At 43.4% G+C, this 15,815-nt stretch overlaps 2 protein-coding genes across 5 annotated transcripts in view; one reads left to right on the top strand and one right to left on the bottom strand.

The window, feature by feature from the left end:
• LETM2 (leucine zipper and EF-hand containing transmembrane protein 2) overlaps positions 1-15,815 on the top strand; it is a 267,600-nt gene that overhangs the window by 137,449 nt on the left and 114,336 nt on the right. The window lies entirely within an intron of this gene.
• NSD3 (nuclear receptor binding SET domain protein 3) overlaps positions 1-15,815 on the bottom strand; it is an 82,835-nt gene that overhangs the window by 3,397 nt on the left and 63,623 nt on the right. For all 4 annotated transcript variants that reach the window (XM_081171369.1, XM_081171368.1, XM_081171370.1 and 1 more), the window contains 5 exons: positions 14,340-14,542; positions 13,604-13,716; positions 8,254-8,523; positions 3,519-3,635; positions 1,394-1,535 (listed from right to left, as the gene is read on the bottom strand). In XM_081171369.1, the coding sequence (XP_081027495.1) occupies positions 1,394-1,535; positions 3,519-3,635; positions 8,254-8,523; positions 13,604-13,716; positions 14,340-14,542 (845 nt within the window). The remainder of the gene's footprint in view (positions 1-1,393; positions 1,536-3,518; positions 3,636-8,253; positions 8,524-13,603; positions 13,717-14,339; positions 14,543-15,815) is intronic.

The raw sequence follows: 15,815 nt of genomic DNA, 5'->3' as shown, positions 1-15,815 counted from the left end.
CGATATTGGACGAGAAGAGCTGGGCAATATATTGGGAAATTGCCTGAAACCAGTATGGCGTTCAGATCGTGATACCAGTTTCAGACATTTTGAGCTGGCAGTACATCACACCAGCTCAAATTGCCTGCAGACAGCAAAGGTGCAGGCAGATGGAGCCTGAGAGGGTTCTGGGAGAGCACCTTCTTGGGCTCTGCCTGCCTGTGCCTTTGAGGAATCCGCCTGCCTGTCCGGCTGACACGAGTCAGAGCAATATGGGGGCTCACTCAGCTAAGGGGTAGGAGACTTCCCATTCCCAGGGGAGTAGTTTAAGGAAGTTCTTGCAGCCTTCCAGCTCACATGAGCTGGAGAGGCATCAGGGCTTGCTCAGCAGGGCTGGGCATGTCTCTCGGCTGTGTCTTCCTCCCCTAAGGTGGAAAGGAAGAAGCAACCAAGACACATTCAAGACATTGTGATATAATGGTATATTGTGATATTTAGATCTTGAAAACCAGATGTTGCCCAGCCCTAATGACTAGCAACTATTGAAAGTGTTATCCTCCATGGATTTGTCAAATTCCCATTTAAAGCCATCCAAGTTTGTGGTCATTACTCTATCTCACAGTAGCAAATTCTATAGTTTAAACATGCACTGTGCAAAGAAGTGCTTTTTTGTCTGTCCTGAGTCTTCCAACATTCAGCTATATTGGAGAACTCAGGTTCTAGTATTATGGGAGAGTAAGGAAAACTTCTCTTACTCCACACCACACATGGTTTATACACCTCTTTCATGCTGCACCTTACTCACCTTGTTTACTCAGAGTAGACCAGCTAAAATCAATGATCCTTATTTAGTCTTGTTTATTACATTCAGTGGGTCTATTCCAAATAGGGCACTGTGTGCAGTGGCGTAGCGTGGGTTGTCAGCACCCGGGGCAAGGCAAGTAATTTGCAACCCCTAACCCATGGATTTGCGCCCTCTAACCCGTGGATTTGCGCCCCCTAACTCTAACCCCCAGATGCTGCGCCCGGTGCGGCCGGCCCCCCCTGCACCCCCCACGCTACGCCACTGACTGTATGCCTCCCTTTTTGTCGAAAGCAAAAGGCCTTGAATCATGGCAGTGACAGGCCTTCTGTGCCCATTCAGTGCTCATGTGATAAAAAGTGTGAGAATGGTCTCAACCACCGCAGACCATGCCTTAGAAGGCCTGATTCCACTGCAGAACATGGCTGTTGTGCTGCCACTTCTCTATCCCCTACCTGAGGATCAGGACCATCACCCAATTATATTAGCACTACAGAGCAACAATTTACAGTATTACGGATCCTCAAGAAAAAGGCAAGAAAAGGCTGCAAGGCAGGCGAGGAAAACAGAGTAACATTAAAAGGAAATGGAGCAACACCAAAGCACTCTTACCTGCAGGAATATCACAGAGAGCGAAGAGCCCAACTCGGACATCTCCACTCACTGTCCATTTCTGAGTTTCACAGTTGGGGTTGCAGCTGTGGTTCATAAAGCGAGAGTAATTTCCCTTGGGGCCAGCATCTATTATACGGTCCTTCAAAAAGACCAAAGAACAGAGACACAATCATATACAAAATGTCTAAGACTTAAGTTTGAATCCATCCTGTTGTAGCAAAAAGCAACACACTTTCTTGCGCCAGATATTAAGTTACCTCAAGACTCTTCAAAGTTTCAACAAAACTATCTGCACATAACATTCACTGAGACAGGAAAGAATTTAGGCACAAACCAATGTGGAACTGGCCCAGAAATACAAAATGCTGCTACCACATGAAAGCCCTGAATGGCAACTGCTAAGCGCTGCCAGAGGGGAGATCGTGAGTGCAGGTTTCCCATATGCGACCCTCCTAAGAACAGAATGCTGCACACAGTGGGTCTTTCACCTGATTCTGCAGGGTATGTCTCCCAGCACCAACTTTACCTCAGTTCGAACTAGATGTGTGAACTCCATATATTCAGAGGGTTTGTGGCTCATGGCTCATATCAAGACGAACCAGCGGGTAGGGCTAGGGCAATGGGTTGGTCCTTACTATTGGGATGAACAAGCGAAAAACGAAGAAAAACCCCTGTCGCCTCTCCCCGCACAATACACAGAGCAGAAGTTCCACTCACGAGACCCAGCAGTCTGTGCTGGACTGCAAACAGACATGTGACACGCAACAATCTCATGTCTGCAACAAAAGGTGGAATGGAATCTCCCAACACATGCTGCTGCCAAATGAAGCACAAGGCCTCCGCTAAGTGTGAGGATGAAGGGCAACAAGCAGATTAGCATGAGATCTCAACCAAGTGGGGAGTGTGTGCTTGCAGGGGTGACTTCTTAGGGTGAGGTGGCCTTGGGGGGCACATTCTCTGAGGCCAATTATGCCTGGTATTAGAGGCAGAGCATGATGGCAGCTTCACCTGCCAGCTTCGTACAGAGGATGAAGCCGATGCCACTCCCAAGTCCCTTTGCTGCCAGCGCTGCTTCCAACATGGGCTGCTGGTAGCAGAGGGACTCGAGAGCAGTGGTGGCTTCACCCAAGGTATACTTCCAGGTGAAGCCACCACCACGCTCTGCCCCTCATACCACAGAGGGAGGAGCAAACTGTATCACCAGAGCGATTCAGCTTGTTTCTCCCTCAGCTTCTTTAAACTGCTCCACAAAGGCTTGGGCAGCAATGTGTTCCTGAGCAGAGCAGTTTGAAGAAGCCCCCACCCCGTCTCCAGCTCACATGAGCCAGAGGCAAGGAGGCAGCTCCATTACACAGCTGAGCAAGCCCCAATGCCTTGCACACAAGCCAGAGAGACATCAGGGTTCCCTCAGCTGGGGGGCAGGAGCCTTTGCACCCCCCAGCTGAGCAGTGCAAGGAAGCCCCAGTGAGGAGCTGAGGTTGAGGCAGCCTGCTCCCTCTGCATGCTGAGGATGGATTCCCTCCACCCCCAGTGCCTGGCGCTGGGAACAAGCTGCGTTGTCCCTGGCCTCGCGAAGTGCTGCGGGAAGAGTGGCGGCAGTCACCCCGGGCCTCGCAGGGCTGGGGCCAACACAGCTTGTTGTTTCAACATTGCGGTGTACCCCCAGATTGTGATCTTAGGCTGGTGACAAATTGTGATTTTGAAAAGCTGACATCACCCAGACCTAAGAACAATTCCTAGCTATAACGTTTTTTTTTACACAGTTTGCCACTCGCTGCATTTCAGACTCAACAGGCAAGTAGTTGCCCTTGTAATTCCACCTGAATGAGTGGCCTCATGGTTTATGAAGGCTTCATGGATATCTCAATCCAGTTTCTAATTGCCTGATTCCCACATACCCTTGCAGTAGCATCACCACACTCCCTGCAAGGATATGGTGGAGCAGCCAGCCAGCTAGGCTGAATAGGCTCATTTCAAGCCTTTTGCAATGTCACTCATTGTGGTAACCCATGCAGCAGATGTCACTTACTGGGATTTCAGTGGCATTTAAAGTGTAACACATTTGAAACTGAGATGGCATTACATGAACCAGTCCCACATAGAGAGAATGTCTTCTTTTTACCTTTGTAACAGTTAACATATAAAAATTGGTCACACTGTTCTCATGTGCTCGTTTGATTCGCAATCTGCATTCTTCCTCATCAATTAGCTCACCAACATACTCGTTGACAAATTCACCCTGAAAAGATTAAAAAGAAATGCATTCTGGCAATTTGTGATGCTACTGCAAGGAATAAACACCAAAAATAAATCCCTTGTTAGGAGACAAGCAGTGTGGTACAGCAGAAAAAGAGATTGAAACTTGAATCATGCACCACTAAAATGAGCTGCATGGCCTTTGGTAAGACAATCTAAATACAGTCATTTGCAAAATGGTTACAGTGCCCTCACAGAATAACGCTGAAGAGGTTCATTCAATAAAAAAGCCATTAAGCATTTTGGAAGCATATACACATCTGGGAATTAGCAAGCAATGGGACCACGGAAACCTTTGCAGCGGCTTAAGGCACATATACTTTGTATTAAAGACGGAAGTAGAACTACATTTCCTTCTAACATAATTTTTATGATCCCTCCCAATTCTGTCTCGCTTGAGGCCTTCTAAAACCCAAAGAAATATGCTTCTACTAAATATGCTTAATTAATTTAAAACATTTCTCCCTTTATCAAAAGATTAACAGGAAGTGTACAAAGTGTGAAGAATAATGAATTCATAGACAAGATATAAATGCAATTTAAAACCAGTAAATAAACAAAATTAAGTAGAATGAGACAAAAAAAAAATGTTACAATCTAAACCATTTAAGAGCAAATGAGAACAAATAGGAAAGCCGTCAAGAAGCTGGCAGTGTCAGCTCCAAGAACAACTGCTTGAGGAAGAAATCCCAAACTTGGGGTGTGACAGCAGAAAGGGCCCTCTTCCAGTGATCGAAGCTCCCATTGTTCCAGGCGCATTTTGCAACAAGGAATTTCATTAACGCGAGCAGTTTCTGAGCTCTGGGTGCAGTACAGCACCTAAGATTTCAGATTAAAACTGCAGAGTGGAAGGAGTTACAGATGGGTAGCCGTGTTGGTCTGCCATAGTCCAAATAAAAAAATTCCTTCCTGTAGCACCTTAAAGACCAACTAAGTTAGTTCTTGGTATAAGCTTTCGTGTGCATGCACACTTCTTCAGATACACTGAAACAGAAGTTGCCAGATCCTTCTATATATTGAGAAGGTGGGGAGGGGTATTACTCAGAAGGGTGGTGGGAATCGGAGATTGGCAGATAGCTGAGATGAGCCTGTTGACGACTCTTAACGACTGTAATAGGTCTTACAGGAAAAGGCAAGGGGTGAGGAGGTGAGAGATGGCTTAGTCATGTATAATGAGATAAGAATCCAATGTCTCTATTCAGACCAGGTCGCTCCATTGTTTTAAGTTTGGTAATGAGTTGTAATTCAGCAGCTTCTCTTTCCAGTCTATTTCTGAAATTCCTTTGTAGTAAAACAGCTACTTTGAGATCTTGTATAGAATGTCCTGGGAGATTGAAGTGTTCTCCTACTGGTTTCTCTGTTTTGTGATTCTTGATGTCAAATTTATGTCCATTTATTCTTTGGCGTAAGGTTTGGCCTGTTTGTCCAATATAGAGAGCTGAAGGACACTGTTGGCATTTGATGGCATACACAATGTTAGACGATGAGCAATTAAATTAAATAGCCCCGAGATGGCAACTTCTGTTTCAGTGTATCTGAAGAAGTGTGCATGCACACGAAAGCTTATACCAAGAACTAACTTAGTTGGTCTTTAAGGTGCTACAGGAAGGAATTTTTTTAATTAGAGTGGAAGGAGAGGAGGACCTTTTTCTCCCTCCCCACTTCCAGCTACTCTCTGAAGACTGGAAAAGAGACCTTCTTAAGAACATGGGGGGGGGGAGGGGAGGCATAGCTTTGTTTTTTGCAGTCTCCAGAGGACGAGACCATGTGAAAATGACTATAAGATTTTAGCTGCAGTTCATTCTGCAGGGCATCCTGATCAAATTTGCAGATGACACCAAACTGGGAGGGGTGGCTAACACCCCAGAGGACAGGATCACACTTCAAAACGACCTTGACAGATTAGAGAACTGGGCCAAAACAAACAAGATGAATTTTAACAGGGAGAAATGTAAAGTATTGCACTTGAGCAAAAAAAATGAGAGGCACAAATACAAGATGGGGGACACCTGGCTTGAGAGCAGTACATGTGAAAAGGATCTAGGAGTCTTGGTTGACCACAAACTTGACACGAGCCAACAGTGTGACGCGGCAGCTAAAAAAGCCAATGCAATTCTGGGCTGCATCAATAGGAGTATAGCATCTAGATCAAGGGAAGTAATAGTGCCACTGTATTCTGCTCTGGTCAGACCTCACCTGGAGTACTGTGTCCAGTTCTGGGCACCACAATTCAAGAAGGACACTGACAAACTGGAACGTGTCCAGAGGAGGGCAACCAAAATGGTCAAAGGCCTGGAAACGATGCCTTATGAGGAACGGCTAAGGGAGCTGGGCATGTTTAGCCTGGAGAAGAGGAGGTTAAGGGGTGATATGATAGCCGTGTTCAAATATATAAAAGGATGTCACATAGAGGAGGGAGAAAGGTTGTTTTCTGCTGCTCCAGAGAAGCGGACACGGAGCAATGGATCCAAACTACAAGAAAGAAGATTCCACCTAAACATTAGGAAGAACTTCCTGACAGTAAGAGCTGTTCGACAGTGGAATTTGCTGCCAAGGAGTGTGGTGGAGTCTCCTACTTTGGAGGTCTTTAAGCAGAGGCTTGACAACCATATGTCAGGAGTGCTCTGATGGTGTTTCCTGCTTGGCAGGGGGTTGGACTCGATGGCCCTTGTGGTCTCTTCCAACTCTATGATTCTATGATTCTATGATTCATTCATTTTCAGCTTTGTATTCTTGTTATAAAAAAGTGCACCTAGACATTCCATTGTTGTGCCCACAGCCTGGGTTTAAGATGCCATTTAGCTCCTAGCTTTCATATCTCAGTTTCTAACACTGCCCTCTACCTTGTAGAAGCCTAATGCAGGCTGCTTGAAACAGGGCCTCTATACATCTTAAGACATTCTAAACTTTATTTGGGGCAGTTTCAGCTGTGCCTGTAGCAGGTAAACCATTCAACTGCTTTTAATATATGGAGCTGCTTCATTATGTTTTTATTGTATTGCTAGAATACTTCAAGATGTTTCACAGAAAGCAAATCATAAATTAAATAAATACTATTGATGAGGATTCAATAAAACTTGCCTTTTATTTTATAAGAGCCTGCTTTTGGCACGTGTGCTGGAAAAATTTAGATAGCTTTTAAAACAGGGTGGGACTCTTGTGCGGCCCCCTTCCTTCATGATGTTGCTGATCTATGGCTCTCCTCATCTTTAGCCCCTGGCCATACTAGCTGCAGCTGATGGAGAGAGCTCAGCAAAGTCAGCTTAGCTACTGTCACTGGGCAACGGGCTCTAGGAAGACCGCTGAAGCCTAAATATTTTATTCATCACATGTGGATTCACAGCCAACCATGGGTGACCAACAGCTTGAGTCAAAAATATTTCCAGTTTTGTTTACTGGAGATATTTGCACTCCAGTCTTTATCCAAGTAAGTTGCCAGGGTGGTAAATATGAAAAATCAAAATTAAATCAATAAAGCACCCCCATAAAACAGAGGTGGTGTACTCCAGTCTGACAACATCTCTGAGGCACCACATTGGCTAACCCTGTACTAAAACAAGATTATGTGAGAACTTTTTGTATTCTTTATGCTTAATCTGAAATTTCATTTCTGCTGATTACAGGTGACACAGGAATAATGGCCTGCCAACTGTTTCTTTTGTCATAATAATAAAACTTATTATTAACAGTAAGGTAAAGGTAAAGGGACCCCTGACCATTAGGTCCAGTCGTGACCGACTCTGGGGTTGCGGCGCTCATCTCGCTTTACTGGCCGAGTCATACAGTTTCCGGGTCATGTGGCCAGCATGACTAAGCCGCTTCTGGCGAACCAGAGCAGTGCAGGAAAACACCGTTTACCTTCCCACCGGAGCGGTACCTATTTATCTACTTGCTTTCGAACTGCTAGGTTGGCAGGAGCAGGGACCAAGCAACGGGAGCTCACTCCGTCGCGGGGATTCATACCGCTGACCATCTGATCGGCAAGTCCTAGGCTCTGTGGTTTAACCCACAGCCCCACCCGCGTCCCATTATTAACAGTAGGGATCCCCAAATATTTGAGTTGTACATTTAAAACCAATCTGACCAACAAGAATTATTTTCACCTACTCTGTCTCAAGAAAGGGAAGCGGGTGGCGCCGTGGGTAAAACCTCAGTGCCTAGGACTTGCTGATCGTAAGGTTGGCAGTTTGAATCCCTGCGGCGGAGTGAGCTCCCATCGTTTGGTCCCAGCTCCTGCCCACCTAGCAGTTCGAAAGCACCCCTAAGTGCAAGTAGATAAATAGGGATCGCTTTTCTAGCGGGAAGGTAAATGGCGTTTCCGTGTGCGGCACTGGGGCTGGCTCGCCAGCTGCAGCTTCGTCACGCTGGCCACGTGACCCGGAAGTGTCTTCAGACGGCGCCGGCTCCCGGCCTCTTGACCGAGATGAGGGCGCAACCCTAGAGTCGATCACGACTGGCCCTTACGGGCAGGGGTACCTTTACCTTTACTCTGTCTCAAAGTTTATTTGTATGGGCTACAATGCAAGGGAAGACACCCCCCCAAAGCTGCCATCTATTTAAACACTCTACAACAGTTCAAAAGCATTCATCCTATATGTTACCTTCTTAATGCTGCGTTTTGTCCTCAGACCCCAGCCGCGCCGGTCCGTTTTTATAATTTCTGCTTCTGGGTAGAGTCTTTTGGTGAAGCACTGGTTCTGGCAGCGCTCTCCTGCAGGGCAAACCTGGGGGTGGCATTCATACTGCAGCATTCGATTCAGACACTCTGACTCCAGGCCACAAGGGTTTTCGTCAGTTGGCTTACAGTTACATCGAGGGATTTCTGACAAGTCTGCAACTTGGATCTGAACTTTCCCTACTACTTTGTTGGACTGTGAAACAGAAAAAGAAAAGATAAAATGTGTAATTCTGACACTTGCATGCAAGCACACACAGAGATTTGGTTCATATATGCATGTACATCATTTGCATTCTCAGAATTTAGTAAACCATGCACCCCCCCCCTTACCCCCGGAAAAGTACCAAGTTTGAAATTGCATTTGTGGTTTTCATATGTCTACTTTTGGGGACAGACTACAGCACAGTGGCAGAGTGCATGCTTTGTATTTAGAAGGTTAAATCCTTGACATTTCCTGTTAAAAATTCAGATAGCTGGTGATGGAAAACCTTTGCCTGTCAAGGGACTTCTGGTTTGCATATCAGGGCACATGTTCGTTCTCTCCAGGGGCAAACCTGATCGCTGTAGGGGACCTGGGGGGCAACGCAGCCCCCAAAGGCTCAGGTGGGTGTCCTGAGACCCTAGAAGCCTCTGTGGTGCTAAAAAGAAAGATTCCCGGTCCACGTGTGAGAAGCGAGGTGAGGGGACTAATGTTTTATAAAGTACTGTTGGTAGACAAGGAAAAAGCATTTGATAACATCTCCTGGTGCTTCATGAAAAGATTAATTAACCAAATGGGTTTTGAAGAAACTTTCTGCAAAGGAATTGGGGCGATATACTTGGAGCAGCGGGGACATGGGTGGCGCTATGGGTTAAACCACAGCGAGCTAAACTTATCATAAATAGCAGTATTACATATAGTTGCAATACAAGGAAAGAGACATGGCAGGGGTGCCCTCTGTCCCCACTAATATTTATTTTGATTTTGGAAATATTGAATAGGAAAATAAGAAGTGATGAAAATACAAGAGGAATTGTAGTAGGGGGGAAATCATTTAAATTGAAAGCCTTCACTGACAATTTGATAATTACGACTGAAAACCCAAAAGAATGCTTACCAAAAGTGCTGGAAATGATTAAAGAATGTGGACAGGTGGTGGGTTTTAAACTCAATAGTAAAAAACAAAACTGCCGCTTAAAAATATGGAAACCCAAGAAAAAAAGGAACTAGAAAGGATTTCCAGATTGACAATTAGTAAGAAAGTAAAATATCTAGGAATATGGCTTAGGCAAAAAACAACAACTTATTTTAAGATATTAAGACCTGGAAAGAGATTTTTAAAAAATATGGAGATCTGGAATAGACTTAACTTATCATTATGGGGGGAAATATCCACTATAAAGATGAATGTGCTTCCAAGGATGCTTTTTTTCTTTCAATCAATTCCTGTGATCGGGGGAACGGGCTATTTCAAGGAATGTCAGAAGGATTTCTCTAGATTTATATGGCAGGGGGGACGGGACACCCAGGATTAAACACAACTTGCTAATAGATATAAAGGGGGAGGGGTTACCTGCCTGACTTGAAATTATATCACGAAACTGCCAGTCTCTCCTGGATCCAAGAATGGATGATGTTACAAAATACCGATCTGCTCAACTTGGAAGGATTTTATAATCAATATGGATGGCACACCTACTTAGGGTATGATAAAGTCCATAAAGGTTTCTTGAACCATGTCATAAGAAAATCTTTATATTTGGTGTGGTCTAAATATAAAGATCTGCTAGAGCCTAAAAAGCCATGGTGGTTATCACCGGTAGAGGCAATCTCTGTTAAAAAAAAGAATTTGAAAGGAAACTGGGCAACTTACAAAGTATTACTGGAAGAGGTAGAAAACCGACTCAAATTAAAATTTTGTTTTGAAGAAATCCAAACGCATTTATCTGACTGGTTACAATATCATCAGCTTAATGAGACATTTAAAATAGATAAGAGACCTCATTGTGGGAGTTTACTATAGATCCCCAAGCCAAACGGAGGACATAGATGATGCCTTCCTGGAACAGATGGCCAAGCATGCAAAAGGAAGGGAGATAGTAGTAATGGGGGACTTCAATTACCCGGATATTTGTTGGACGTCAAACTCAGCCAAGAGCATAAGGTCAAACAGATTCCTCACTGGCCTTGCAGACAACTTCATTGTCCAGAAAGTGGGAGAAGCAACAAGAGGAACGGCCGTTTTAGATCTGGTCCTAACCAATGTTGATGACTTGGTTAGTGGGGTAGATGTGGAAGGATCATTAGGCGCGAGTGATCATGCTCTTCTGAAGTTTACTATACAGCGGAAAGGAGCAGCCAAGCATACTAGGACTCAATTTCTTGACTTTAAGAAAGCCGACTTCATAAAACTTAGGGAAGTGCTGGGTGAGATCCCATGGACAGCAATACTAAAAGGAAAGGGAGTTCATGATGGCTGGGAGTTTGTTAAGAGGGAGATAGTAAAAGCACAACGTCAGGCAATACCATTGAGACGGAAACATGGAAGGTGCCTAAAGAAGCCAGGGTGGCTATCTAAAGAACTTTTAACTGAATTAAGATTAAAAAAGGATGTGTACAAAAAATGGAAAAGGGGGGAAACCACCAAAGAGGAATTCAAACAAATAGCCAGCACGTGTAGACACAAAGTCAGAAAAGCTAAAGCACAGAATGAACTCAGGCTTGCTAGAGAGGTTAAAAGCAACAAAAAAGGCTTTTATGGGTATGTTCGTAGCAAAAGGAAGAACAAAGAAACAGTGGGGTCACTCAGAGGAGAAGATGGTGAAATGCAAACAGGGGACACAGAAAGGGCTGAACTCCTCAATGCCTTCTTTGCCTCAGTCTTCTCCGATAAAGAAAACAATGCCCGACCTGAAGAATTTGGAGCAAATGATTCAGCAAAGGAAACACAGCCCAGAATAACTAAGGAGATAGTACAAGAATATTTGGCTAGTTTAGATGTATTCAAGATGAATTTTAACAGGGAGAAATGTAAAGTATTACACTTGGGCAAAAAAAATGAGAGGCACAAATACAAGATGGGTGACACCTGGCTTGAGAGCAGTACATGTGAAAAGGATCTAGGAGTCTTGGTTGACCACAAACTTGACATGAGCCAACAGTGTGACGCGGCAGCTAAAAAAGCCAATGCAATTCTGGGCTGCATCAATAGGAGTATAGCATCTAGATCAAGGGAAGTAATAGTGCCACTGTATTCTGCTCTGGTCAGACCACACCTGGAGTACTGTGTCCAGTTCTGGGCACCACAATTCAAGAAGGACACTGACAAACTGGAACGTGTCCAGAGGAGGGCAACCAAAATGGTCAAAGGCCTGGAAACGATGCCTTATGAGGAACGGCTAAGGGAGCTGGGCATGTTTAGCCTGGAGAAGAGGAGGTTAAGGGGTGATATGATAGCCATGTTCAAATATATAAAAGGATGTCACATAGAGGAGGGAGAAAGGTTGTTTTCTGCTGCTCCAGAGAAGCGGACACGGAGCAATGGATCCAAACTACAAGAAAGAAGATTCCAGCTAAACATTAGGAAGAACTTCCTGACAGTAAGAGCTGTTCGACAGTGGAATTTGCTGCCAAGGAGTGTGGTGGAGTCTCCTTCTTTGGAGGTCTTTAAGCAGAGGCTTGACATCCATATGTCAGGAGTGCTCTGATGGTGTTTCCTGCTTGGCAGGGGGTTGGACTCGATGGCCCTTGTGGTCTCTTCCAACTCTATGATTCTATGATTCTATTCTATGATTCTATGATAAAAGGAAAGGTTTTTCTACAGAACCATGTAGACTCGAGAAAGAACTACAGTGGTACCTCGGGTTAAGAACTGAATTCGTTCTGGAGGTCCATTCTTAACCTGAAACACCACTTTAGCTAATGGGGCCTCCTGCCACCGCTGCGCTGCTGCTGCGCGATTTCTGTTCTCATCCTGAAGCAAAGTTCTTAACCCGAGGTACTATTTCTGGGTTAGCGGAGTCTGTAAGCTGAAGCGTCTGTAACCCGAGGTACCACTGTAATTCAAAACAAAGAGAAATCACTCTCTAAAATGTATAGGCTCCTCCTATACTGGGAAGTCAAAGAGGAGGAAGTTAAATTGGTAATGATTCAATGGGCCAGAGATTTTGGTTATAACATTCTAATGGAAGCCTGGGAACGATTATGGAGGGAAGACTTGAAGTTTACTGCATGTTATACCCTGAAAGAGAACTTTATGAAAATGCTATACCGGTGGTATTTAACACCATCAAAATTGGTTAAAATGTATAGAACCAGGTCAAGCATTTGTTGCAGATGTAGAGAGGTGGAGGGTATGATGATTCACATGTGGTGGAATATAATGAGCTCAAAAATATGTTTAAAATCTCCTTTGAAAAAAACCCCAAATGTACATATAGACATTCCAAAAAAATTGAGGAAAATCTTCCTGAATGCAACAGTGGCAGCAAGAATCTTAATAGCCCAAAAATGGAAAGGAGATTCCATTCCGACCAAAATGGACTGTCAGATGAAATTATTGGAATACACAGAATTAGCAAGGATGACAGAAAGAATTAGAGATAATACAGAACAATCGTTTACTAGAGAGTGGGATATTTACAGAGAATATCTTAAAAGAGCATTGTAAAAATATGAATTCTCTGGCTGGCCTAGAATGACCCCAGTATGAACATAGAAAACTTATTAAAACAAAAATTTGGGAGAAGTTTGGAGTGATAATGAAAAGTACGCTACTTAAAAGAAACCTGGGACTCTTGATGGGGTGACTGGAAGTCATAAAAAGAAGTTGTATTGTAAGAAGTTAATTTAATTTTTTGTAATTTGTATCATCCTTTGTTTTTTTTCTTTGTTGACTTTTTTCTTTTTTATAATCAATAAAGCAATTAATAATAATAAAAAATGAAAACCTCTGCCTGTCAGCTGCTGCCTGTCAGAATAGACAATCCTGGGCTAGATGGACAAATAGTCTGATCTGATATAATGTCACTTTCTATGTCCTTATGGAACCTCTTTTGCAAGCCTCTGTAAATCTGTACAGGGAACATGCGCTCAGAGAGGCTGGTTACCTGATGTCATCGTAACATTGGGTGATTGACAGTGGGTAGCCCTGCTCACATGTCAAGTCTGGCCCATGAGGAGTAGGGCAGATGCAGACCTGGCTGGCCGGGAGAAAAAGGTTTCTCACTGTGGATGTAAAGTGCTCATGTGCTCAACACAACCAACACAAATAAGAGCAAGAAAAGCGGCTCACCTTAATATGTTTGTATGGAGGTGGTTTCCTTGAGTTCCTTTCAATTTCAAGTGCTTCTTTGCTTTCTCTTTGTGCTTTCAGTTCCTGGAAGCGTTTTGCTGCTTCTTCAAGTGCTGTGTGAAGGAGCCCAAAATGGAGGAAGGAGTTAGTATTAGCAGTTGGTGCAGAGGGAACACTCTACGCTCTGGAAATCCAGAACAAAACGGTTTTAAGCCATCAGATAATATTTAGACCTGTTACTCCAACTTACAAATTTTAAAATCTATTATTTCATTTAATTGATTAACTGCATAAAGGGGTGAGGGGAAGCATACTCTTCTTGTTCATACCCCATTCACAAGATGGCACAAAGAGCCAGCCCCCCACCATGTATTTAAGGGAAAGAAACTGCTGCCCAATAATCAGGAACATCTTTTTCATCAAAGATTTTTTAACCAGATTTTTAAAAATCAATTAATAGACTAATCAACTAAATGCTGCAGCACTAATATTAATGTTTTATCATTTTACCAAACATGCACAGGGATTGCTACCTTCTAGATGGAAAACAATTCCAGAACTGTTGTCGCATATAGTTATAAACATTTAAACCAGTTCTCAGTAGAGTTCAGCTGGAGTTTCACACAGGACACAAAACACAACAACCACAATTTCCATGTGATTAAGTAGTGATGGAGACACAAAAAATGTGGAACATTTTGTCATTAAACCACTAAAAACTGTCTTTTGATTTTACCTTTCTTGAAGGTCTTGTTAATATTAGTTTGCCCCTCAGCAAAGCTTTTGTCTCCTTCAACATAAGGGAATACTCTGCCCTGATGTACCCAATAGTAGTCATGTGAACCAAAGAAAAATACTGGAAAGTCCCCGATATCATGTTTGAGGCCCTGAATGTTGAGAGGAACAGACCTGGGATTGCAGATCTCAGCTGGCCACCACCTAGAAATAATGGAGTGAGAAAAAAGGAGGGGGTTTTAAGTAAGAAATTCATTAAATAAAAGGCATACTGTCTGTCTTACAGCTCTCAAACCATCTCTCTGCTAATAAATTATGTTCTGCAGGATTATTCCTAGTGTAGGTAACAATCTTAGAAAATTCCGTATACAAGTGAACTCCTCATCACTTAAGAGCTAACCACCCAGCAGTCCAGCTGCACAAGGTCCATTCATTTCAATGAGTTTGTGCAAAAGTGGTATATCCTAGAAGAGAATATGAGCTCTGTAAGCAGAAAACAGACAACAATAATTCAATTTTGAAAATGTCAATCAACAGTACTAGTCCATAAGACATTTTACTAACCAATTCACATAACTAGGTCAGAAAAATATGACAACTAGTGAAAAGACAGAGAGAGAACACTACTGAATACTGTTAGAAGTTGCAAAAAGTTTTATTAATCCACAGCACATTTTAAGCAATGCAATTCCTTAGAAGAATATTATTTTTAAATGATTTTCTGGAGAACTGGAACTTGGCGACATCAAGTTATGAATGATACATCTTTCTTGCTCTACTCCCATCTCAGGTTTGGGAAGACTCTGGAGATCCTGAACTGTAGCCCAAGATCAACAATGGACTAGATATTTATTTGTACAAGTATATATATACCACATAAAATATTAAGGCAGTGCACAACATAAGGTACCATAAAACAACACAAACCTTTCTTCAAAAGGTTTGCAATTTTTGGATCCTCTTCAATACATCTTTCCTCCTGGACTGTGGCCAAGGGTGCCACTGCACAGCTGAGGCCAAGGCAACAATGACACTCTTTCCAGGAGTCACAACTGCTTTATTTATATCCAACTGAATAATTATAACAGACTCTAAGTGAAGCTGCTCCAAAGACTGTTCAGAAGCTTCAGGGGGTACAAAGAGCAGCAGCAGAGCTGCTGACTAGAACCAGCTACATGGAGTATGGGAGGTCTCGAAATCACCTTCACTGGGTACTGGTTCATTTTGTAGCACAATTCAAAGTCCTAAATGGTTCGGAACCAGGCGGCATCAAGGGCCATTTCCTCTCATACAATTCTGCCTCTTCTTTAAGGATAGCTGGAGACAAAGTTGTCCATCCTGCCACTGTCTGGAGGGTGGCTGGTAGAACCTTAAGAAAGGAACTTGACCCGAATTCAGACTGCCAGACATCATGAAGCTCCTTGAATTCTCTTGGGCCAGGTCTTATTCTCTGAACATAACCTATCTTTCACTCTAG

Source organism: Podarcis bocagei (assembly GCF_964188305.1).
Source record: "Podarcis bocagei genome assembly, chromosome: 15".
Classification (NCBI taxonomy): Eukaryota; Metazoa; Chordata; class Lepidosauria; order Squamata; family Lacertidae; genus Podarcis; species Podarcis bocagei.
This window is presented reverse-complemented; position numbering and strand designations above follow the sequence as displayed.